The sequence below is a fragment of the Muscardinus avellanarius genome, assembly GCF_963383645.1.
Source record: "Muscardinus avellanarius genome assembly, chromosome: 11".
NCBI classification, from domain to species: Eukaryota; Metazoa; Chordata; class Mammalia; order Rodentia; family Gliridae; genus Muscardinus; species Muscardinus avellanarius.
The window spans coordinates 22706687-22733007 of record NC_137797.1 but is presented as its reverse complement, the minus strand read 5'-3'; the positions used below and the strand labels follow the sequence as shown (position 1 = coordinate 22733007).

Sequence of the window (26321 nt, the reverse complement as noted above, 5' to 3'; positions counted from 1 at the left end):
TCCAAAGTTGATAGGATTATGGGCATAAGCTACCATTCCCAGCAGTTAGATTTTTAAAAGTGTTTTGGTCCAGCTAGGTGTGGTGGCATATGCCCATAGTCCCAGTGCTTGGGTACCTGAGAGGCTGAGACAGGAGGATCACAGAATGGAGGACAGTGTACCATAAGTGAGACCCTGTTTCAAATAAAGAGCAAAACAGGGTGTGGTGGCACATGCTTGTAATCCTAGCATCTGGGAGGCCGAGACTAGAAAATCCCGGTTCGTAGACAGTCTCAGCTACTTGGTAAGGCTCTCTGCAGCTTAATGAGAACTTGTCTCAAAATAAAGAATGAAAGAAAAAAAAAATAGGGCTGGGGGTATAGCTCAGAGGTAGAATGCTCCTGAGTTCTATCCCCAGTACCACAAAAAATAAAAATAAATAAATAAAAAGCAAACAACAACCAAAAAACACAAAGGGATAGGGGTATAGCTCAGTGATAAAATGGACCTCTAATACTGTAAACAAAAAAAGAAAAAAAAAAGTATTTTGGTCCATAAGCCTCTGTTGGTCTACTCAAGAGTGTAAGACTTTTAGACACTAATTAAAAATAATAATTTGCAGAAAATAGGTATGTATACACTAATTTCTACACACACACACACACACGCACACACACACACACACACACACACACACACACGAAAGGAAATACCATAATGCTGTTATTAAAATACCTGTTTGTGTGTGCTGGGGAGAGGTATGTGTTGGGGATTTAGGAGGTGAATCTACGTTACGATCCTTCATGGCCTGTTTAAGCATTTCAACATTGCACTCAAATTCATGTAACAACTCATTGGCCCATCCGTTTTTTGTTTTGGTTGCATCGCTAAAATACATCCAATGATTACAACTATCTCCTGTAAAAAGAACAACAGATATTTCACAATGCGCAATTTTCATTTATTCTACCATAGCAATATTCCCAGTGAAATCTAGTCTCTTTCACCATGGAGTGTTTAATCTCTCCAAAGTAGCCTTAATCTACTACTTGTGTAAAACATTAAGAAAAGAGAAGAAGAGTGCTAAAAGCAAATGATCTAGAGGGGTCTTTATCTATAACCCATCACTTGTAACCCATCACTTTATTTAGAACCGATTACAAGTCTAGAACTTGTAATCCTAGAACTTGAGAGACTGAGACAGGAGAACCCAGCACTTCAAAGTTTCAATTTAAAGCCACCAAACTGGTCACTCTTAATTAAATGTTCAATATCCTGCTGGCAAACCTCCACTGAACAGAATCTCAGAAAATATCATTGTAAAAAAGATCCTTTGGTCAAAGATTTATTGTAGTGATTAATAATAATCTAATTCATAAATTTGTTATGATGACAATTGTTAAACCATTTAAGAAATTAACAGAATATCTCAAGACAGATATTAGTCATAAATAGATGTTTTGGGAAGGAAAATAGAAAATCTAGATTATTAGGGATTTTTTATAGCAACCAAGAAAAATAATATGTACCTTAAAAAGTTAAGAAAATAAAATATACTCTATGGTTAAAAGTTTTACTTTCTAACATAAATAATTTTGACAGTTAAAAGATTTTAGGAGCCAGGTGTCGTAGCCTATGCTTGTAATCACAGTACTTGGGAGGCTGAGACAGGAGGATCACAGTTTGCAACCAGCCTCTGCTACTTAGTGAGGCCCTCTGCAACTAAGCAAGACTCTGTTTCAAAATAAAGAATAAAAAATAGGGCTGGGGGTATAGCTCAGAGGTAGAACGGCCCTGGGTTCCATCACCAGTAGTGGGGGGGGGGGTGATTTTAAGTATTTTTAAGTAATTTATCCATCAAGATGGGATATAAGACAAAGCTCTTCAAAAGAAAATCAAAACAAATAGTACAACCTTTAAATTCTACCATGTACTAATAAAGAAATAATAAACAATGGTTACTTTTTTAAGCTCTTGAAAAATTCATTACAATTTCTTATGTGTATAAATTATAAAAACAAATCAAATGGCATACTACTAAAAAGTACAGAGGGGAGCTAAGGTTAAATTACTTAATCTGGCTGTAAATAATCAGAATTTTTGTTTTCATTTACACATCACTTTAGCCCTTACCCAATTCCCACCCTAACATCTTGTACTCCACTAAGATGTATAACTATAATGCACCAATAAAAAAAAAATTTTAAGAATTTACGTTTTCATTATTTGAAAGAATCTATCAATAATGACTAAAGAGTCTATTAAATCTTATTTACTGATAAAAGTTAGGAAATAAAAGAAAGTTTTAAAAAGTGCCAAGAATTCAGGTGTGGTGACATGCATGTAATCTCAGTTCTTGGCAGGCTGAACAGGGTTGTAGGTTCAAGCCAACAGGTTGTAGGTTCACAGTAACGTAGAGAGTAACCCTCAGCAACTTAATGAGACCTTGTTTCAAAATAAAATATAAACTAGGGCTGGCTAGCTCAGAGGTAAAATGCCCTTTAGTTCAATTCCCAGTGTCAGAAAGGAAGGCAGGCAGGCAGACAGACAGACATGCATGTGAGAATCCTACATATAATATATAAATGTTATTAAAAAATTCAAGCCAGGCGTGGTGGCACATACTTGTAATCCTAGAGCTTGAGAGGCTGAGACAGGAGAACAGCAAGTTCGAGGACAGCATCAGCAAGTAGTGAGACTCTGATGAACCTAGCGAGACTCTGTTTCCAAATAAGAAATAAAATTGGTCTGCGGGTGTAGCTTGGAAGTAGACTCCTCTGGTCAATACTCAGTACCACAAAAAAAAAGAAAATTGAAGGACGGGATATAGCTCAAAGGTAGAATGCCTACGTGAGCATTCATGAGGCCCTGGGTTTGATCCCTAGCACTGGAGGGGAAAAAAAAAGATTCACAACACTGATTAATAACTTGCTTTTGTCACAACAAAGCAACTGTATTCTGGTTTCTATAAGTTTAAAATCAGTTATCTAGAAAACTTCCAATTTTTAACAATTACAGTCTCTAAAAATCTATATGAACTTCAATATAAAATGCACAACAATTTTATTTCCTTGGTAAAATATTGCTAGAAGAAAAATAGTAAGGTCTCTTGGTTTCTTTTCTCCTTAAAAAATTAAGTTAAAACAAAAATTTAATTAAAAAACAAACTGGCTATATAACTTTAAAGCAAGATATATATTTTTTTCAAGAAATTGTTATACATACCTGCTTTATGATAAGGATAGTAATCTACAGTTAGCTGTGTAAAAGAGAGTTGCATAGCACCTCCAGTAATTCGTCTATTTGACTCTGGGAAAAGAATAAGATAAAACTGAGAAAAACAAATATTAAGCAGATATCAAATACAATCTGTCATAAAAACTCATACCATTAGCCGAGCATGGTGGTACACGCTTGTAATCCCAATACTTGAGAGAGTGAGGATCGATGGTTCGATCCTCAGCTACTTAGTGAGGCCCTCTACAACTTAGTGAGACCTTGTTTTAAAATAAAAAAATAAAATAAAATAAAATAAAATAAAATAAAATAAAATAGAGCTGAGGGTATAGCCTGGAGGTAGAATGCCCTTGGGTTCAATCCCCAGTAACACACACACACACACACACACACACACACACACACACACACACACCTCCATATCATAACTGGAGTCAAAGTAGTAATAACAATGTTTCGTATCATGGATAATATGCAGATCTTGAAAAAGCTCGACCAGGGGACCTGCAAAGGCGTAGATTCCCCCATGATGTATGTTTAGCATTTCCTTCTTCAAAAAATTATTTTAGGATTATTTGGATCAATATGTATAACTGAAATTTTATGTATAAGCATTATAACTAAAACTGATGGGCAGCAGCTTGTGAGAGACTCAGGCAGCAAAGATTTTTTTTCCCAAGGATAAAGTTTAGGCCAAAGATTAAGTTCAAACTGACCTTAGTTTGGGCCAATAAATAAGATTAAGTTCAAGTTGGCCTTGCAAAGTGAGACAAAGCATACTTTCTATGATTATTTAAATGTCTGGCACCCTGCCCTGAAGTCTGTAAAAAAAACTTTTCCTGTCCTTGGAGTTCCTGCTCGCATGGCTACGTCTTTGCTTTCTGCCAAAAAAAGAAAATATAAAAATTGTAACAAATCCTGAATAAAGCGAAGGAGTTTGAACCTGGTCTCGTGTGACAGCTCTTCTCTCATTCGACCTCGGCTCTCCTCTCACCAACACACGAACCTCGACTCCTGCTAGGGCTGGACGCCGGCAATACATGAAGGATTTGGGAAATGCAATTCAATCTAGTAAATATTCACTAAATTTGTATCATTTGCTAGTTACTGGAATAAAAGAGGATGGAAGAATTATATCTAAGTCTTCTGAGAGCTTATACATAATAGTAACAAAACTTTTAAAGTCAGGCGTGGTGGCGTACGCTTGTAATCCCAGCATTTGGGAGGCTGAGTCATGAGGATCGTGGTTCGAGGACAGCCTCAGCTACTTTGTGAGGCCCTTTGCAACTCAGTGAGACCCGGTTTCAAAATAAAGAATAAAAAATAGGGCTGGGAGTGTTGCACAGAGGTAGAATTCCCCCTGGGCTCCACCCCCAATACTGCAAAAAAATAAATAAATAAAATAGGGCTGGGGTTGTAGCTCAGAGGAAGAATGCCCCGGGATTCAATCCCCCACTTACACACACACATACACACACACATACACACACACACACACACACACACACACACACACACACACACCTTTTATAAGTTTTAATCATCTTCCCCAGGCACTGTTTTCAGCATCTTAGGTATACTTAACTCATTTCATTTCCATAACAACCCCCCAAAATAGGTACCATCATCATCATTATTATTATTATGCCATTTTCTTTCTTTCTTTCTCTTCTTTTTCTTTTTTTTTTTTTTATACCCCCAGGCCTATTTTTATTCTTTATTTTAAAACAGGATCTCACTAAGTTGCAAAGGGCCTCACTAAATACCTGAGGCTGTCTGAGACCTGAGGCTGTCCGTGAACCAGGATCCTCCTGTCTCAGTCTCCCAAATGCTGGGATTACAAGTGTGTGCCACCACGCCTGGCTTACGCCCATTTTCTACATAAGTAAACTGAGGAATATAAATAAACAGACCAAGATCATAAAACTATTTAAGTACCAGCTGAGTATCTTAACCACTTTACTATAACATCCTGCCTCTTACTAAGCAGAAAATCGAGTCAATTAGATTAGGTAAATTCTATAAAGTCACACAGCTATACAGTAAGATTATATATTGGTATAACTTTAACACAAAAATAAAATTTTAAGCCAAGTATGGTGGGCACACTGTATTCCCAGTTATTCGGGAGGCTGAGCCAGGAGGTCACAAGTTCAAGGTCAGCCTGAACAACTTACTAGACCCTGTTTCAAAATAAAATTTAACAAGAGGAGGCGATGTTAACTAAGTGGTAGTGTACTCATCTAGCACGCGTGAGGCTCTGGGGTCAATCCCAGCATCCAAAAATTAAAAAGTAAATAAATAAAATAAAAATGTAAAACAGCACAGGCAAATCAACTAGAAGACAATACAAACTAAAATAGAGGAATTATAACTCTCTATTTATATATTCTGTTACGTCCAATTTTCTCAATTAGTAGAATTTTTAGTATAAACCCACAATCCATTATCTAAAATCTATGGAGCGAAAGGCTTCAGAATTCAAATTTTTTTATCTATTATGAAATGAATATGGTACATATATATAATACACACATATAAAATCCATTCTGCAATACTCTAGCAGTTTCTGAGGCAGCACTAAGTAGTGCAATAAAATAGCAATTCAACAGCAAAACTTCCAAGTATTTCTACTTAGTGTGTAAAATAAATATAATAAATAACATGTCGGTCAGGTTGTGCCACCAAATGAGTTTCTCCAAACCTAAAAAATTTCAGAGCCTTTTGGATTGCAGAATAGCAGAAGTGAATTTGACCTGTACGAGGCAGGATTTTTTGGTTGTGGGGTTTAAAATAAAACCATTAAATAAAATGGTTATTCTTAAGTAAAACCATTTTCTCATTAAATAAAATCATTTCACTTACTCTTATCAAGAGTGAGGAACATAAAAAGTTTGGAAAATGCTTTCTAAACTGCTGTGGTGGCACACACTGCTATCCCAGTACTTGGGAGGCTGAAGCAGGAGGATCGTAAGTTAAAGACAGCCTCAGCAACTTAGGGAGACTGTTTCAAAACAAAAAATTTAAAAAGGGCTGGGAGTATAGCCTGGAGGTAAAATGCCCCTGGGTTCGTTCCCCAGTACTAATAAATTTAATTTATTTATTATTTTTTTATTTTTTATTTTTTTTTTTGGTGGTACTGGGGATGGAACCCAGAGGCTTTCTACCTCCAGGCTATACTTCCAGACCTATTCTATACTTTATTTGGAAACAGGGTCTCACTAAGTTGCTGAGAGCCTTACTCAGTAGCTGAGGCTGGCTTCGAACCTGTGCGATCCTCCTGTCTCAGCCTCCCAAGTGCAGGGATTACAAGCGTGCGCCACCACGCCTGGCCCCCCAGTACTAATCACTAAACAAACACTTTCTAAGTAAAAACACTTAGTGCTTTGATCACACATCATGTTACTTTGGTTTAACTTTTTTGAATTTTCCTTTCAAATCACTAGGGCAGATGACAAGTATATGCCAAACAATGCAAAGTTGAGCAAAAAAAGACAACACACCCTCCTGCCACGCCGGTCTTCAGCTTGGCCCCTGAGCCTTTTCTCTGGTAGCTGAGTCCTGCCTGCCTTGTCTGGTGCAGGCAGAGTAACTTCTGCCACTAAGTATTCAGGGCTCATCAGTCACTTTCTTAGCTTTAAAACCCCGAAAGTCAACGTTTTCATGGGTATACATTATGACTCAGATTTGAGGCACACAAATATCTGTATTTATATATTTTTATCTATCTATATTTTTACAAGATCTCCAGCTTGATTCTAATGCTTACAAAAGTTTGAGAAACACTGTCCTTGAGTTAAGCCCACCTTCTGAACTCTCCCAGCACTTGTGGGCCCGGGTGTACACTATGGCAGAGAAACGGAAACGCCCTGCACCTGGACTAGAGAGCTACAAGTCTGCAAGGTGATCAAGAGCAGATTCCTGCTCACCCTGTCGCCCAAGTACTAAATAAGGACCAATAAGAGTGACAACAGCTAAAAGGGAAAAAAAAAAAAAAAAAGGTTAAGCTAGAATTTAGCCTCCTAACCAATTTTGGAGACTGGGGGCACTGGACATCAAATGTTAAAGAGACCCTCCAATGGGGTGACGGAGGGGGTTAGGGAAGGGGAGGGCAAAGACACAGAGAGTGAAACAGTGGAAATACTTCTACAAATGTATACAAAATCATCAATTCCAATCTCAAAGACATATACAGGGAGGGAGAGGGACCCAGTGCGAAGTACTCCAAGAAATGTATGTATGTATTTTTCTATTACTCTACACCCCAATATAATGTATAATTACAATACATCAAATACAAAGAAATAAACACATAGCTGGTTTTGTTTTTTGTTGTTGTTGGGTTTTTTTGGTTGTTGTTGTTGTTGTTGTTGTTTTTGCAGGTCTGGGGATGAAACACAGGGGCATTCTACCTCCAAACTACACCCCTTGCCCTATTTTTTATTCTTTATTTTGAAACAGGGTCTCACTGAGTTGCAGATGGCCTCACTAAAGTAGCTGAGGCTGTCTGCGATCCGCGATCCTCCAGTCTCAGCCTCCCAAATGCTGGGATTATAAGCGTGCGCCACCACGCCCAGCTTGCCACATAGCTGCTTTTACATGCACAGGTCCTGTGTTTGAGAGACTAAGACAAGAGGACCACAGGTTCAAGAACAAACACAGCAAGTAGTGAAATTCTCATCAACCTAGTGAGACCCTGTTTCAAAATAAAAATAAAATATGCCTAGGGGTGTCCTTTGGAAGTAGAATACCCCTAGGTTCAATCCCCATACCAAAAATTAAATAAAAAACAATGGAATATAAACTAAATTTTATGAACAATTTCAAAGTTATGAAAAAGTTAATTCAAATGCAAGTCTAATATTTAATCAAGTGGTGTCATCTATTCAGTCTTTGATTTTTTTTAACCTGATTCTACTCTTGGCACTAATAGATAACAAGCTTAAATGGTAACTACTAAAGCAAAATAAACTTTTATATAAATATATAAGGTTTCAAATTATAATTTTCATCCTCTAATACGATCTTCAAATTATACCCTTGATCTATGTATCCATATGAGTGAAAAACTATGACAAATTACCTTACAATATATCCTCCATAATACATATAGTAAGTAATCAAATTTGTATTGAATTCTAGAAAATCCAGAATAATCTGAAACAAGCAGATTTGGTTACCTTTTTCTTTCGCATGAACATCATCACATATGTGCAGATCGAGGTGAGAGATCACTAAATGATGGGAGGTTTCTTTGACATCAAACTCGCTAAACAGTTTCACAATTGCATCGCTCACATCAGGTACATTTGAAGCCTGTGGCGTTTTCACTTGCTGCGCAGATGGGGTTACCGTGGAGCTCTGAACAGATTCAAAACTGCATTCACTGTCAAGTTACATGCTATAAATTTCACACACAGGCCAACCTAAACATTTTCACAAGAAAAGAGAGCCTGGGGATATAGCCTTGAGGTAGAATGCCCTTGTGTTCAATCCCCAGTACCTCAAAAAAAAAAAAAAAATGCTAATACTAGTTATATTAAGGTGGTGGGGTTAGAGAAAGCTGTCTTTGTTTCCAGTTTCTTGATCTGTATCTAATTTCTTAAACTATATTTCATTTTATACAAGCATCCACATATTATATAAATAAAAGCTATGGGAACATCATTTTCTATTACTAGTCTTTAATTACAACTGGCCATCTCAGTTAATGACAACCTGAGCTATATGAATCTTGCAAACCTTAAGAAACTAGTATTTATGTGTATGATAATAATACTGGAATGGCTTTTCTTACCCTAACCTCCTTTAACCAAACTTGCTTCCTTCTTTTGCATTTCCATTTCTTGCTAACAGAACTACAATTATCATCCTGAAAGTCCTTCTTCCTTATCCTCAACTGATGAAAGAGGCAAATTTCTTTTCCCAATTATCTGCCTTGTATCTCTTCTTACACACCATTACCAAAGGTTCAAGTCCATACCACTTCTAGATTGGCGGCCATTGTCTTCATTTCATCTTCTATAATGCCACCAGATCATATTTGATTGTCTTTACCTACTTAAAAAGTTTCTCTAAAACTCTGGCTCTCAAAAGTCTCTAGGAAAATGTCCTAATTCCTCAATATGCAATGCCCTTCATGGCTAGTCACTGCATTCTTCTGCTTCAACGCAGGCCATCTGTCCAGAAAAACTATTTTATGCTATAAAGCTAAGGGTCTATTCATCAAACCTGGTGCCTCACTGAATAAGTATTATGTCTTTTCATACAATAATATAGGTTTTATCATCAATTCTATAACTGTGTGTTTGTTTTTATGGTAATAAGGGCTAGAAAACCTTGTTCACATAAATAGGTAGAAAGAATTTTTTTTTTTTTTTGCAGTATTAGGGATTGAACCCAGGGGCACTGTACCTCCAAGCTACACCCCCAGCCATAGTTTTTAGTCTTTATTTTTGAAACAGGGTCTCACTAGGTTGCAAAGGGCCTCGCTAAGTAGCTGAGGCTGTCTGCGAACCTAGATCCTCCTGTCTCAGCCTCCTGAATTACAATGCTGGAATTACAAGCATGCGCCACCACACCCAGCTTAGGAATTTTATTTTTATAATATGACTCAGTCTTTAAATTCCTTTGTTACATTCTAGAATTCACAATCTACTATACAACATTTTTTTTAATAATCTAGTAGCTAAAAGTTATTTGATAATCCTTCAAATGTGTTCAAAACAAAAAAACAACCCAGGCATGGTGGCACACACTTGTAATCCCAGTACTTGGGAGGCTGAGACAGGTAGATGGCAGGTTTGTCAGCTAGCCTCAGCAACTTGTGAGGCCCTCTACAACTTAGTGAGACCTTGTTTCAAAATATAGAATAAAACAGGGCCAAGGGTGCAGCTCAGAGGTAGAATGTCCCTGAGTTCAATTCCCAGTACCATATAGGGAAAAAAAAAAAAAAAAACCAGGCATGGTGGCACATGCCTGTAATGCCTGTACTTGGAGGACTGCAGGTTTGGGGATAGCCTCAGCAATGTAGTAGAGATAGAATGCCCCTGGGTTCAATCCCTAGTAACACACACACACACACACACACACACACACACACACACACACACACACTTTACCAAACACTTCAAACAATTAAAACTCCTTTACTTCTTTCTTAAGTCCTTGAAACCAGAGTTCGATCTTTACTATTACACTGCAATATGTACCTTTGTGCCTTATAACATAGCAGGAAGGCAGTAAACAACAGAATCCTGAGAGTCACTGAAAGCCTAAAGTGTATACCATTCTCATGTACCAAGCCAGATCACCAATAAGCCATATACCTATGATGTATTACAGTGTTTCCCAAAGAGTACTTCAAAGAAGTATAATTTTATAGTAAACTATAATTTTATTAAGGGTAGATATAAAAATTTACTTTGTATTTTTAATAACATTATTAAAGACACTACACACTGGGGTTTTCCATGTCCCTTCTATAAAGATCTTTATGTATTAGCAATCAGAAAACTGGGAAAAACTTCAAAATGCCTTTCTCTTTAGATAAGCCAGTAATTCTTCTGATTTTTAAGAAAGTGGTAATTGAACAGATCATCATGCTTTCCCCATTTATTGCTTCAGAAAACTCTTACTAGAAGTTTTGTTTTCAATTTCATCAGTTCCCTATGGTTTTGGTTCTCTGCCATCAATTCCCATACATCCTCTCTTGCCTATAGTTATCCAGATTTTACTCTCATCTTCCTGTAGAAGTTAAGGTTTTATATATCTGTATATAAAATTTTATGAATGTGTGCATATATTAATTTTGGGAGGGAGGTGGTACTGGGGATTGAGCCCAGAGGCATTCTACCTTCAAGCTACACCCCCAGCCCTCTTTTATTTTTATTTTGAAACAGGATCTCACTAGATTAATGAGTCTCATTACTTGCTGAGATCGTCCTCAAACTTGTGATCCTCCTGTCTCAGCCTCCCAAGTACTGGAATTACAGGCATATGTCACTGCACCTGGCTTAAAATTTTATTTTTTACTCTCGTGAAAAGAGATAAAACATCAAGCACTTTTATGTCATTAATAACTCTAATGCTTAGTAGAGAATGCCAAACAAAATAAGTACTATAAAGATACATAGAATATTTTTAATGTTTTCATTCAGATATCATGCATATAAAATGATATAACACCCAGGTGTGGTGGTGCACGCTTATAATCCCAGTCGTAGGGAGGCTGAGACAGAAGGGTTGCGGGTTTGAAGCTAGCCTCAGCAACTTAGTGAGGCCCTCCTCAACTCAGTGAGACCCTGTATCAAAATAAAGAATAAAAAAACTAGGGCTAGGGTAGTAGCTCGGAGGTCGAATGCCCTTAGGCTCAATCCCAGTATCACAAAAAATTAAATAAATAAAATGATGTAGTAAGATATCTCATAAAAAAGTCTCTTGGTGTCCACCTACAATCAATTTTATATAAAGAAAACACGAACTAATCATTCTGATATTTTACACTACATCCACCTACAGTGGAAGTCTTCTGCTCACTTATAGCATACCTGTGCAGGTTCCGGAGCCATACTCTTCCTTTGTTCTGTTGATTTTTCTATGGCTTCACTAAGAGATTTTGCATACTGTACCATAGCCTTCAACTGGGAATCCGTTAAAACCCATAACAAATCATCCAATATGAGAACTAACTTGGTTGCTATGACATTGCAGTCTTTTAACTGTCAGAAAAAAATAATTTATAACATAAAACCAAGAATGAAACTTAGAATCATTTGTATTTTTTAAAAAGCTTAAAGTTTTAAATTGAATTAAATACAAACATGAACATTCCTTCCATTCAACAAATATTTATTGAGTTCCTTTAAAATAGAAAGAATATCTTCTAGTTAAGTGATACAAGACAGTTAACAATTACATAACTGCATTTATAGTCAATAAATCACATAATTAACTGTATTAATTCAAATAATTCTGGCAGAAAGGGGAATTAAATTAATTAAAAGTTAAAATGCTATTTTTTTATTTATTTTTGGGGGGGGCGGGTCTGGGGATGGAACCCAGGGGCATTTGACCTCCGAGCTATACCCCCTTCCCTATTTTTTATTCTTTATTTTGAAACCAGGTCTCACTGAGTTGCAGAGGGCCTCACTAAGTATCTGAGGCTGTCTGCAAACCGCGATCCTCCAGGTTTCAGCCTCCCGAATGCTGGGATTACAAGCCTGCGCCACCATGCCTGGCTGTTAAAATGCTATTTTATCCACATTTCACATTTCAGAAAATTTATGTTAAGATATTTATTCTGGCACGCACTGGCTTAAGAGACCCTGTTTCCAGATTTTTTTTAAAAAGTATAAAAATAGGTCTGGGAGTGTAGCCCGAAGGTAGAAGGGTTTCCAGAAACTCCAGTACCACCAAAAAAAAAAAAGATATTTATTCTAGAAAAAAATTTTCTTCAAGTTAACTTAATATAGTAATTTGTGCCTAGTGATACAAAGCATACTGCTGAATCTTTAACTAGGCAGTGGTTTAAAAAAAGCCATCACTTCCCCATTAAATGTCATGATAAGCCAGGCGTGGTGGCACAGGCTTGAAATCCCAGCATTGGGAGGCTGAGACACAAGGCTCCTGGTTTGTGGACAGCCTCAGCTACTTAGTGAGGTCCTTTGCAACTCAGTGAGACCTTGTTTCAAAGTAAAGAATAAGAAATAGGGCTGGGGGTGTCATCCAGAGGTGGAATGTCCCTGGTTCCATCCTCAGTACTGCAAAAAAAAAAAAAGTCACGAACCATGGTGAACTTTGAACTTGTGATATACTTAAGTAACTACTTTATCTAAATTACCAGCCATACCTTAACTATTAAAGCTAAGGGTTCTGGTTACTAAAATTAAGGCTCTGCTGTTTATCTATTCCTAAGCAAGATTTGAAAGGAGAAAAAAATTACCCCCACCCCCCCCCCCCCAGTGCTGGGGATAAAGCCAGGTCCTTTCACATGTCAAGCAAATGCTCTAGGACTAAGCTATACTCCCAGCCCAAGAAAATAAATGATAAGATCAGGGTTGGGGATATAGCATAGTAATAAGAGTGTTTACATGGCATGCATAAGGCCCTGGGTTCAAATCCTAGTACTACCAAAAAAAATGGTCAACAAATATTCAGCAACTCAGAAATCTATTCAATTTTTAAACATAAAAATATTTAAAAACTTAAATATTAAATCTAAAGGATGCAGGAATGTCCTAAGTACACTGGGTCTTTCTACATACAAGCACCATATCTCCCTTTATTTTGCATTATTTTGATATGCCACTCTTATTAGGCCAATATTTCATATAAAAATTATTTGAAATTCCCTGACAATTCTAATAGTTATTAAATAGGTTCAAAAGGTCATCTGGACTTCCCTAGCATGTGCAAAGCTGTGCATTCAATCACTACCACCACCATACACACATATACAGACACATACACAAATATGCCTGACTTACTCTTCTTTTAAGTGTGACTCTGATTTTTGATTGGTTGGTTATTAACCGAACAGGAGCACACATAATTTCAAGATGTGAACTCTGAGTAGCATCTGCCTCTATTCGAATCATCTGCCAATTTATTTCTTTAAATGTTAAAACCTAAGGAAAACAGACAGATTAGCTTCACATACTCATACAAGGTAAAATGTAAAAAAAAATAAATTTATATAAATAAAAAATGGATCATCTCAACTAATTTTCATGACATTCTAGAAATATTTATCATGCTCTTTTGCTTTTGTTTTTAGTGTTGTGTATGTCCATCAAATTCAGTAACAGCTGTGTAATTATTTCATCATATAAAACTTAATATTTTTATTCTAAATTTAATGTAAAATACAAAATACATGAATCATGTGACTAAAAGTATCCAAATTATTGATTTTCATTTTATAAATTTAAAATTAAATTAAATAGCTAAGTTAAAATAGGCCTTAATTCTATATGGTCGAAGATTTCTTTCAGTATAAACATTAAAATATGCACATTTTATAATTAAATGACTATATGAATAATACAGAGAAAAGCATACTTACAAAGCAAAAAAAGGAAATCTAGTAGTATGTGAATCTGGGGACCCCTGATATGTAATTATTTTAAATGTCTTTTTATTATTTATCACTGACTAAAACATTTTCATAAAAAAGAATAAAACTATTTACCTCTCCTCTCTGTGGATCCTGAATACGAGTAAATCTTAAATCCCCATGCTCCCATTTCGCATTTACACTATAGATTCGCAGCTGAGAAAGTTCAAAGGACGCATTGAAGGCTTTTGCTCCAATTCGGATGACAATAGAATTTACAGAAACAGTAATTCCCTCAACTACTTTTTCAGCAAAGCCATACTCACTAGAAAAACAAAAACAAAATATAATGCAAAATATAATTATTAAAAGTTATTTATTAATATTCTCCCACAAATAACACATACACTGCCTTAATATTATATTATTCATTTTTATTAGTAAAAAAGATCCAGGTGTGATGGCTCACGCCTGTAACTCCATACTTAGGAGGCTAAGATAGGAGGATTGCAGATTTGAGGACACTCTCAGCAAGTAGTAAGATTCTTATCACCCTAGTGAGAGGCTGTTTCAAAATAAAAATTAAAAAACAGGGCTGGGGGTAGAGCTCGGAGGTAGAATGCTTCTGGGTTCAATTAAAAAAAAAAAATAAACTAGCTGAGTATGGTGGCACATGCCTATCATCTCTGTACTTGGGAGGCTGAGACAGGAGGATCACAGGTTGGAAGATGGCCTCAGCAAGTAGTGAGATTCTCATCAACCAAGAGAAACTGTTTCCAAATACAAAATAAAATCAGGCTGGAGAGTTCAAAGTAGAATCCTCTGGGTTCAATCTCCATATAACAAAAAAAGTTAATGTTCAACTGAAATATAATGTCACAATTTAAGAATATGATGAGAAAAAGTTCATATTCTCTAATTCAATTCAACAAATATTTATCCCAGGTGAATAATGCTGAAACATAAAGAAAAGCAAAACTTAGTTGTAGTACTACAGGGTTCACACGAGTCACTTAGGGAAGAAAGAAACCATTCTGGTGCAAATGCATTTTGGCAGAAGGAATGGTAGAGGTTTACCCAACTGGATGATTACATTAATTACCATCAATATGCCTGCTGTTTGTACATTTGTGTCCACTCAGATATATTCCAAGACATTTATGTCCATCCAGACATGTTCCAAGACTCCCAGTGAATGCCTGAAACCATGGATAGTACTAAACCCTATATATGAAGTTTTTCCTATATACACACCTATAGTAAGGTGTAATTTATAAAATTAGTCAAGTAAGCCAGGTGTGGTGGCACATACTTGTAATCCTAGTACTTGAGAGGCTGAGACAGGAGGATTGCAGGTTCAAAGCCAGCCTCAGCAACTTAGTAAGGCTGTCAGCAACTTAGCAAGACCCTGTTTCCAAGTAAAAATAAAATAGGGCCAGGGAAGTAGAAGCCCCCTAGGTCCCATCTCCAGTGCCACCAAATAAATAAATAAATAAATAAATAAATAAATAAAGCAAGTAGATTAACAACTAATAATAAAATAGAACAATTACAATACATTGCAATAAAAGTTATGTGAATATGGTCTCTCAAAAGATCTTACTATACTGTACTCAGCCTTCTTCTGGTACTAAGATGAAATGATATAATGCCTACGTGATGAGACGAGGTTAAACAATAACGTTAACATAAAGGTTACTTGAACACAGCACTGTGATCCTTGACAATGGATCTACTACCTCAAACAGTTACTAAGTGATGAATATGCAGATATGTAGACAGCAAGCACACACTGGACAAAAGGATGACTCAATACCTCCAGCAGTTGGACTGCTCGAGATTTAAAACTTATGAACTGTTTATTTCTTGAATCTTCCACTATATATTTTCAAACTGTAGTACCCCAGGGTTTAAAGAAATGAAACTACGGATGAGGGAGAGCTATGTATTCAGAAGCAAAGAGTTTATCTGATTTATATAGAATGCCTAAGCTCTTCTACTTCCATTTCTGCTATTGCTCTGGTCTTGGTTAATCATTATTAACAGTAAAAAAATAAAGATGAATGAAAGAAACTACACATCACTTGTTATTTTTGCAATGTATATAACTTAAGTCTCTAAGCCAACTGCCAGAAAGTCAGGTATGGTGTCTCATGGCTGTCGTTCCAGTTCTTAGGAGACTGAGAAGGGAGGGTCACAGGCTTGAGGTCAGCCTCAGCAACGGAGCAAGAGTCTATTGCAAAATAAAACATTAGCCAGGCATGGTGGCATATACTTTATATCCCACTACTTGGGAGGCTGAGACAGGAGGATCATAGGTTTCCAGCCAACCTCAGCATCTTGATGCGTCCTTCAGGAACTTAGACCCAAAATATTCTGAATAGAGTTTCAAAATAAAAGAATAAAATAAAGCTGGAGGTATAGTTCAGAGGTAGAACACCCCTGCGTTCCATCCCCAGTAACACACACACACACACACACACGAATGAATGATGAATGAATGAATAAATGCATGAATGAATAAAATAAAAGGCTGGGGGTACAGCTCAGAGGTAGAATGTTCCTGGTTTCAATTCCAAGTCCCCCCACCAAAAAAGAAGAAGGAGAAGGAAAAGGAGAAGGAGATGTCTGATGGGAGAGGTGACTGAAATAGAGGCTTCTGACACTAGAAAATTTTATTTTATGTCTTGATACTGCAGATAACAGAGCTGACTACATAAAAGAACTCTCAGGCAGTCCTACAGATTAATGAAATAGCTTACCTTTGTCCTGAAGCAGTTGCAATGGGTGATGGGCCATTAGGGGCTCTTGGTTCTTCACATGTACTCATTTCCATTACTACTTTATCTAGAGACTAAGAATGTTAAAAATATAAGCAAGTAGTATAAGCAAAAAAAATTTTGATGTGCATTATGGAAATACTATGAGATTATTTTCTCTTTCATTTTTTTAGGAGCAAAGTAAACAGTAAGTCTCTAAAAGTCTAAGTAGACAAATGCCAAAAAGGGAAACAAAACACCCAGTTCTATATCAAAGCACTCATCTGGTGGAAAAGCTGTACATATTGTATGAGTATAGGAGAAAAAAATTCAGAAGTAGCCATTATCTGAGGAATCATCAGATTTAATGGAAATGTAATCTCTAATTCCAGCTATATTATTGATAAGTATATATTAGTAAATAGGACTGAAATAATTCAAGTTTATCCTAATCTGAGACCTAATATATAAAACTAAGAAAATTATGAAATAAACAGAAAATACAAAAAGTTAACACTCCCAAAAGAAAAATGTTCTTTCTCATTAAAAGTATTACTTTTTCCTTGAAGAAAGATTTAATGTCCGTAAGTCATCACAAACACAACTCCAGTCATTCTTCATTCTGCTTTACATGCAGCATTTATGATTATCTAAAATTATCTTGTTTTTATCTGTGTACTTGTTTAGTTGCTCTCTTCTATTAAAATATGAATTATCTCAGGCAATGAACCCAGGGACATTCTACCTGAGCTACACCCCTAGCCATTTCTTTTTTTTTTTTTTTTTAACTTTTTTTTAAGTTTTTTTTTGGTGGTACTGGGGTTCCTGGAAGCCCTTTTACTTCCGGGCTACACAACCAGATCTATTTTATACTTTGTATTTGGAAACAGGGTCTCTTAAGCCAGTGCGACTGGCTTCAAACCTGCGCGATCCTCCTGTCTCCGTCTCCCAAGCGCGGGGATTACAAGCGTGCGCCACCACGCCCGGGTTTTTTTTTAACTTTTGAACTAGTAGGGTCTCACTAGGTTGCTGAATGTCTAGCTAAGTTGCTGAAGCTAGTCTCAAATCTGTGATCCTCTTTTCTCAGTCCCCCAAGCACTGAAATTACCACCATGCCCAGCAGGTAATTATATATGAAATGGCTCCAGGGGTAGAGCTAAGTGGTAGTGCATACTTAGCATGCTCAAAGTTTGACTCCAAACACTTCCTGCTCCAAAACTTTATAGAATGAATCAATAAATGATCAAATGATTAATTCTGTTCAATTTTCCTTAAAAAGCAAAATATATTAAAAGAACACATAACTTAGTTTACTAGATCACTAAAAAGCAAGAACTCAGAGAAGTGGATTAAATGTTAATACAAGAAGAATCCCACCGTATGCCAATAAAGAGTTAAATGATACAATAAAATACACCCACTTAGGACATAATATTCTTTTTTTTTCCATGAGAATTGCCATTTATTCCCAAAGTTGCCAAAATCATCACCAAGGATTCACCAAGGGGTGCAAAGGGGAAGGAGGAGGCTCAAACACTGATTGGGGGGGTAACAGAGGGAGAATGGTGGGGAGACCCCAGCTGCCCCTCCCCCTTCTGATGCCACGGAAAAGGGTCCTCCTCTAGCCAGCTCTCCTCCCCATCCCTGTGTCCAGTTTCTCTCTATGGAGGTGGGTTGGGGATGTGGAAAGAGGGTGTAGTGTGAGTGGGCCCCAGAAGGGGGAGGGTACTGGGGGGTCCCCCATTTCACATGCACTCACAACACTGATCTCCCAGTAAGCAGAAATGGGGGAAGCTGAGGACATAATATTCTTGACTGGAAAAACTTTACTTTCACATTTTAAAGTTTAAACTTCTCATATAAAGACTCAAAAAGTCCCATCAAAATCAAAGGAAAGCTAATGGGTAGAAAATCCAGTAAACTGTTTCACAAAACAAAAGCTTAGTATTAAGAGAGTAGTTACATAACTTGCATACAGACATAATACTACACATAAGGCAGTTTCAGAACTCACCAGACAGATAGGATGTGTTTTCAATTTAGTCCATGGGATCTACAAATAAAAATGTTTTCTTTAAGATGAATTATTTAAAAAGAATAAAAAATGGTAATCAAAACAGATGTTTTCTTTATACAGTGATAAACACCAAATTATATCAGATGACTTTTTCCTTAAATTACAAAAATAAAGCAGCTTATTAATACTTATAAATCAGAAAACAATTTTATAAAATAAATACTAAGTGTGTTTTCTTAGTCTATTTGAATAAAAACATCAAGTTCTTTGAATTGTATTTTTCCCAGTCCTTAGAACAACTGTGTGTGTATGTGTTACTGGGAGTTAAACTCAGGAGCATTCTGCCTATGAGCTATACCCATTGCCTATTTTATTTTTTATTTTAAAACAAGGTCTCACTAAGTTGCTGAGGGCCTAAGTTTCTAAGCCTCACCATAAACCTGTGATCATCCTGTCTCAGTATCCCAAGTACTAGGATCACAGGAGTGTGTCACCATGCCAGCTAGAACAAATATATTTTAATTTTATCATTTAAACTAAGCATTATCAGCAAAACATAATCACTGTCCTGTTCATTTAACAATTTGCTTAATCCTAGAATTCTGACCAAAACTTTTGTAGATTTTCAAAATAAATGCAAAAGTAAGAACATTAATATAAAATGCTAGTAATATTCACTAATAGCATCCAAATATACCTTGTACTAAAAGTGTTAAGTCTTTGTATATATCTGATTTTATGGAGGCAAGAACCAAATTAAAGGTAATCACTGAAGAATATAGAAACACATAATCTTTTCTTAGAAATCCAAATTTTAATTTTATGAAAATAGTACCGGGCATGGTGGCGCACACTTATGATCACGGTACTGGGGAGGATGAGACAAGAGAATCGCAGGTTCAAGAGCAGCCTCAGCTACTTAATGAAGTCCTCTGCAACTTAGTGAGACCCTGTTTCAATATAAAGAATAAGCCAGGCGTAGTGGCGCACACTTGTAATCCCCGCGCTTGGGAGGCTGAGACAGGAGGATCGCACAGGTTCGAAACCAGCCTCAGCTACTTAGTGAGGCTCTCAGCAACTTAGTGAGACCATTTCCAAATAAAATATAAAATAGGTCTGGGAGTATAGCCCGGAGGTAGAAAGCCTCTGGGTTTCACCCTCAGTACCACCAAACTAAATAAATAAATAAAAATAAATAAATTCATAAGGCACATAGTCAAAAAATCACTTCTGAAACAGTATTTTTCTCTCTAAATTATGCTAATAAAATACTTCTTTAAAGAATGATCTGAAACAAATACTTATTTTAATAGAGATAAAAAGAAAAAAATATGAGGCCCTCCACAAAGTCTTACCCTAATAGATGCTTTATTACAAAAAACTTTGTTGATAGCAAGCCATGTGGGCAAATCCAACATATTCTGGAGCACCTCTTCATCCAATTCCAAATTCTTCAGTTCGCCTTCTCCTTTAAGGGTACTTAGATTTATCTTGTCAGGAGATAAATTTTTGGTAAATCTAAAAGAAAACATATGTTACACTTATTTTAGTGTCAGTTACTCTACTCCAAAGTTATTCTTGCAAATACATAGAGCATTAAATATACAAACAGCAGCACCAAAAACCCCAACCACAGTTATAGGTTCTAATTTCACTGTGTGTGTGTGTGGGGGGGGGGGGGGGGCTAGGGATGGAACCCAGGGGCGCTTTACCACAGAACTACACCCTTAGCCTGTTTTATTTTTATTTAAAAACCTGTGATCCTCCAGTCTTGGCTTACAAGCACTGGGATTATGGGATGCACCGCTGAGCCTAGCTAAGCTCTACTGTGATCCATGTTCAATGTGTCTTGTTCTCATTTTCATCTCTCATATCCATAGCTCTCTCCTACAGAAGACTACAAAGGTGGGGCACACATTCGAGTGTCACAGTCCCATAGACAAACTCTAGTTCACACTGCCTTTAGAGCTTGATGAGTATTTAATGGGGAAGGGGCGGCTCCGACCCATACCTCATACTTCACCACTGTCTACTACATCACAGAACAAGACAGTCCCGTGCTCTTAATCAAGCTGCAAAGAGGGTTCAGTGAATGTGGCTCAGCAGCAACAGCAGCCAAGCAGCAACAGGTGTCACTCAACTCTTCAAGCCTGATGGTCAAAAGACATCCTTACTCCTTTTAGATTAATCTGGTGACTCCCAGCATTAGAAACTGACCCTAATTATTCCAGAAATATACTCCAGAATATTTATCTGGTTCTAAAAATCTCTAAGAAAGGAGATTATCCAACTCTATCTAGCAGCTAGTTCTGGTGTTTTATGTGTAACAGTTTAGAACACCAATTTCTTAAAAACCTGAATCAGCTGTATAAACATCATTTATTCTTTCTATAAGAGTTAAGACAGCTGAAGCATTAATTAAAATGCCAAAAATCGTAATGCTGAGCATGATGGCACACACTTGTAATCCCCCGCACTTGGGAGGCAGAGACAGGAGGATCACACTGGTTTGAAACCAGCCTTGCTGGCTTAAGAGACCCTGTTTCCAAATAAAAAATATAAAAATAGGTCTGGGAGTATTGCCCAGAGGTAGAAGGGTTTCCAGGAACCCCAGTACCACCAAAAATAAAATAAAATAAAAAGGCATAAATCAGAAAGAAAACTAAACCTTGAATTCTCATTCAAATTCTCATTTGGGAATTTTGAGACTTCCGGGAAGATGGCGACCGAGAAAAGCGGGGCTTAAGAGTCCCGCTAACAACCAATCTCCATTACCACAAAAAGAGCGCCTTTCATAGCCAGAAAACACCATCACCAGAAAACAAAAAAACCACCAGACTCCAGAGAGAAAGCGGACTGAGAACAGAGCTCAGGGCCACAGAGGAGACACACGCGCCCGAGGACGCGGCAGCAGCGCCATACTGCCGGCGGCAGCAGCGAACTCAGCAGACGGCTACAGCAAGCCGAGGTGAGCCGATGCGGAACAGCCAGGCGGGATCTTTCGGCGCAGACAGCATTTAAAGCTCCCAGTGGCTGAGCTCAGCACACGCTGCAGGGATTCAGAGTGGAAATCAAAACCAGAGAAGAAAAAATACTCCAGCCTCATGGCCGAGGGCGTGGCAGAGGCGCCATATTGCCACCGGCGGCGGCAGCAGCAGTGAATTCACCGAGTCCAGTACAGCTACATCTACGTACTCAAGAACAGTGAGTCAAATTGCGGGCCACAGAGGAGAAATCCCAGTATTGTGCCTCCTGGGACTTGACCCAGTGAGGGAGTGGTGGTGGCAGAGATATCACACCATAGGAGAACGTGCAACCTGGCACCCCCCATAGTTTAAAGCAGCCTCTATGGACTCCCTGGGTCAGAGACTCTGTGATACAACCCAGTAAAGGAGTAGTAGGGTCTGAGATAATACAGACTCGAGATCCAGAGCACCTTAAGTGAAGCCATAGTGACCCAAGGGAAGAACCCAGAGAAGGCACAAACCTCCGAAATCATGGGAAAGAGGAATAACACTGAAGTAATGAATGTGCAATACCCCACAACATCAGAACCTGATAAAACAGAAAATCAGAGATTTCTAGAAGATCAAATCAGGAAAATAACTGTAGAAATAATAGAGGTGCTTCGAAAAGAACTCAGAGAGAGCCAAAAAGAGATAAAGGATGCAATTAATGAAGTAAAGGCCTCAATTCAAAGCACAAACAACCGATTAGACCACATGGAGAACAGAATCTCGCTCTTAGAAGATGAGCATTCCAAAAATGAACGCATAGTTTCTAATCTAGAAAAAGATATCCAACAGCAGGAATCTGACATTGAAGAAATATGGGCCCATCTTAAGAGAGCTAACCTAAGAATAATTGGAATAGAGGAGGGAAAAGAAAGTGATACCAAAGGGATCAACAATCTCTTCAAGGAAGTAATAGCAGAAAATTTTCCAAATATAGAGCAAGAGGTTGATACACAGATCCAGGAAACTTATAGAACTCCCTTTAGACAGGATCCGAGAAGAGGATCCCCACGCCATATAATTGTCAAAATGACCAATGTGGAAGCCAAGCAGAGAATCTTAAAGGCAACAAAAACAAAGGGCCAAGTGACATTCAGAGGCAAACCAATTAGAATCACTCCAGACTTCCCAAACCAAGTTATGAGAGCCAGAAGGGCTTGGAGTAACATATTCCAAACTCTGAAAGAAAACAACTTCCAGCCAAAAATTTCCTACCCAGCAAAACTTTCTATCAAATTAGATGGAGAAATAAGAAGCTTCCATGACAAACAGAAACTGAAGGAATTTATGTCTTCAAAACCAGCGCTAGAGAAAATACTCAAAGAGATTAACTACAAAGAAGAAATAGGTAACACTCACCAGAACCAGAGAAACAAGAGTTTCCATCCAACAGACAACTAAGATTGGTTATCTGTGGAGATTCATTATTTATGTTAGTCTTTTACCTATCTCTAAATTGTATTGTTTGCCTTTATTGTTGTTAATTTTTAGGATTTCTAGTTGGAATATTAATATAGCTTCAGATATAGCATTTGGAAATATTTTATCCAATTCTATTAGTAACTTTTAACTCTGTTTACATTGTCTTTGGATATACAATATTTTCTTTTATTTTTTAGGGAGTTTGTATATTCTTCTGTTGCCTGTGCCATTGAAATCATATCCAAGAAATCACTGCCAATTTCAATGTTGTGAGGTTTTATGACCCAGATTTTCTCCTAAAAGTTTATAGTCTTAAGATTTATATTTAGATCTTTTATCTAGTTTGAGTTAATACTTGTATGTGGGATTAGGTAAGGGTCCAATTTTATTCTTTTCCATGTAATTATTATTTTTCAACAATATTTAGTTAAAAGATTATTATTTCCACCACCAAATCTTCGTGAAAACCTTGTCAAAAATAACTTGACAATATAGGGAAGAAGTTAGCTCTAGGCTTGTATTTAACTCCAATGGTTTATATATCTGCCTTTAGAACAGTACTACACTGTTTCAATTACTGTAGCTTTATATGGTTTGAAATCAGAAAATATACATCTTCTAGCTTTGTTTTTGCTTCGAGATTGTTTTGGGTATCTAGAGTCCATATTCCACATTAGGATAGATTTTTTTCTGAAAAATAAATATATGATAGTTTCACCTAAAAAAAAGAAAAAAATATTCTCTGGTAAGAAAGAAAGCAAAAAGAAATATTGAAATGTTATCTTTAAGTCATCAAAAGCTTGGTATCAGACAAATGAAACTGTTATGTGAGATTATCATTTTTAATTTTGGATAAATTGCTATAATACTAGATGTCAACCACTAAGCCAAGCATGGGAGGGAGGGATGGGGAGAGAATGGGGTGGGGATCGGGTGGGGGCTGACTGGGCGATGTGTGCATGTATGTCTACAAAAGTTTGTATCCCACTATGATGTATGAATACAGTGCACCAATAAAATAAAATTTAAAAAAAAAAAAAAAAATTCTCATTTGACTTAAAAATAAAAGCCTCTTTTTTCTTATTCTTTTTCTTTTTCTCAGTGCTGGGGAATGAATCTAGGGCCTCATTCACTAGGCAAGGGCTCTACCACTGAACTACATCCTCCGCCCAATAAAAGTCCTTTAATTTAAAAAACAACAACAAAAAAGGACCAACAAATAAAACCTTGAAAACAATAAAAGTTCACATAATAGTGAACACTTTCCAAAGGTTTACTGTGTTCCAGGACCGTTACATGAATGACAACTGCTTCCAACTCCCATGATAACCCCTTGGAGTTAACACTAATTTTATCCTGACTTTTGAATAAGCAAACATAATGAGAATCTTGAATTTATTTGCCTAATGTCACAACTAATAATAAACTGGAATGTACTCTGAAACACTTTCATATACCAAAATAACACTAAAAAATGATAAATTGCTACTTTGCCCAGGGAGTACTTTTTCAAAAGTGAAATCACAGATTTTAGGTGATCTGGCTGTGACATCTGTCACCCCACTGATCGCCGGGGTTGATTCAGTTGATCTGGCTGGCTAGGCAGGTGTCCCCTTCCTTCTTCACCACTCCAGGTATGTCCCTCCTGAAGCTGGGCCCTCAGTCAAAGATGACCTTCCTCGAATAGAGGAGGACTGGTCTTTGGTCAAGGGTATTCAAGTAGCTGTGCTCCCCTGCTAGAACCTCCAAACAAGACCTCGAAAGTGAAATCACTGACAGTATCACTGGTTAACAGCAGAGTTAACTGGGCTTTCACTTTTTAAAAAGGTTAAATATGCCAGGTGTGGTGGTGCACGCTTGTAATCCCAGCATTCGGGAGGCTGAGACAGGAGGACTGCGGTTCACGGACAGCCTCAGCTACTTAGTGAGGCCCTCTGCAACTTAGCGAGACCCTGTTTCAAAATAAAGAATAAAAAATAGGGCTGGGGGTATAGCTCGAAGGTCAAATGCCCCTGGCTCCATCTCCGGACCCATAAAAAATAAATAAATAAAAATAAATATAAAGGGTAGATATTACCGCAACTAAATGCACTGGATCATTTCATGCCCTACATGTTAACGTGAATACCCATCAATAAACACATGCTGTTCCAATGGCTCCAGACGAGAAATTCTTGAGGTAGATTTGATCCAGATTCGTATCTTTTCACAGAATGTCAACTGAGAACTAGAGTTCCTTTTTAATCCATACTTTACCAATGATGTTACATTGTATTATACTTCCCATTAATCATGTCTGGTTCAATATGATGTTTTCCACAGAATGTCTTTCCTAAATGTTGACTACGTCCCCCTACTTTGGTACTGGAGACTGAACTCAGGAAGAATTAAAAATACAAGTTAAGTGTATAGAAAGTTAGAGCCTGGTGACTACAGAGTAAAAGAGAAAATAAGATAGGAAGTGTAAGTTGAAAGACATATCAATTTTGGTAAGGCGGGACAGGAAAAGTCTCACTAAAAAAATGACACATGGGAAAGATCTGAGGATGTGAAGGAGCTAGCTACACAACTATCTGGAGGAAGCAGGCGCTCTGCAGAACGAGGTCAAGAGCTTGAGATGAAGACAGGCTGGACCTGTCGATGGCATGAAGGCCAATGTGGCTAGGGAAAATCAAGAAAGGGCTTTCCTTTTAAAGCATCACTCTATTGAGAATACGCTAAAGAAAAACACGGGCAAAAAGCAGAGAGTGTAGAGAGAAAGCTATCGCTATAATCCAGGTGAGAAAGGTGTGGCCTTGGATCAAGATAAAGAGTAAGAAGAAGTGAGAAGAAATGCT

General features: G+C 37.3%; 1 protein-coding gene across 1 annotated transcript in view; it reads right to left on the bottom strand.

Annotated features, from left to right (window-relative positions):
* Nucleotides 1–26321, bottom strand: part of BLTP3B (bridge-like lipid transfer protein family member 3B) — a gene marked incomplete at both ends in the record, with an annotated part of 107446 nt that overhangs the window by 42755 nt on the left and 38370 nt on the right. Inside the window, 9 exons of the mRNA XM_080706022.1 lie at nucleotides 715–897; nucleotides 3205–3288; nucleotides 8397–8577; nucleotides 11766–11936; nucleotides 13704–13844; nucleotides 14408–14597; nucleotides 17035–17126; nucleotides 19046–19084; nucleotides 20404–20566. Coding sequence (XP_080562148.1) covers nucleotides 715–897; nucleotides 3205–3288; nucleotides 8397–8577; nucleotides 11766–11936; nucleotides 13704–13844; nucleotides 14408–14597; nucleotides 17035–17126; nucleotides 19046–19084; nucleotides 20404–20566 — 1244 coding nt within the window. The remainder of the gene's footprint in view (nucleotides 1–714; nucleotides 898–3204; nucleotides 3289–8396; nucleotides 8578–11765; nucleotides 11937–13703; nucleotides 13845–14407; nucleotides 14598–17034; nucleotides 17127–19045; nucleotides 19085–20403; nucleotides 20567–26321) is intronic.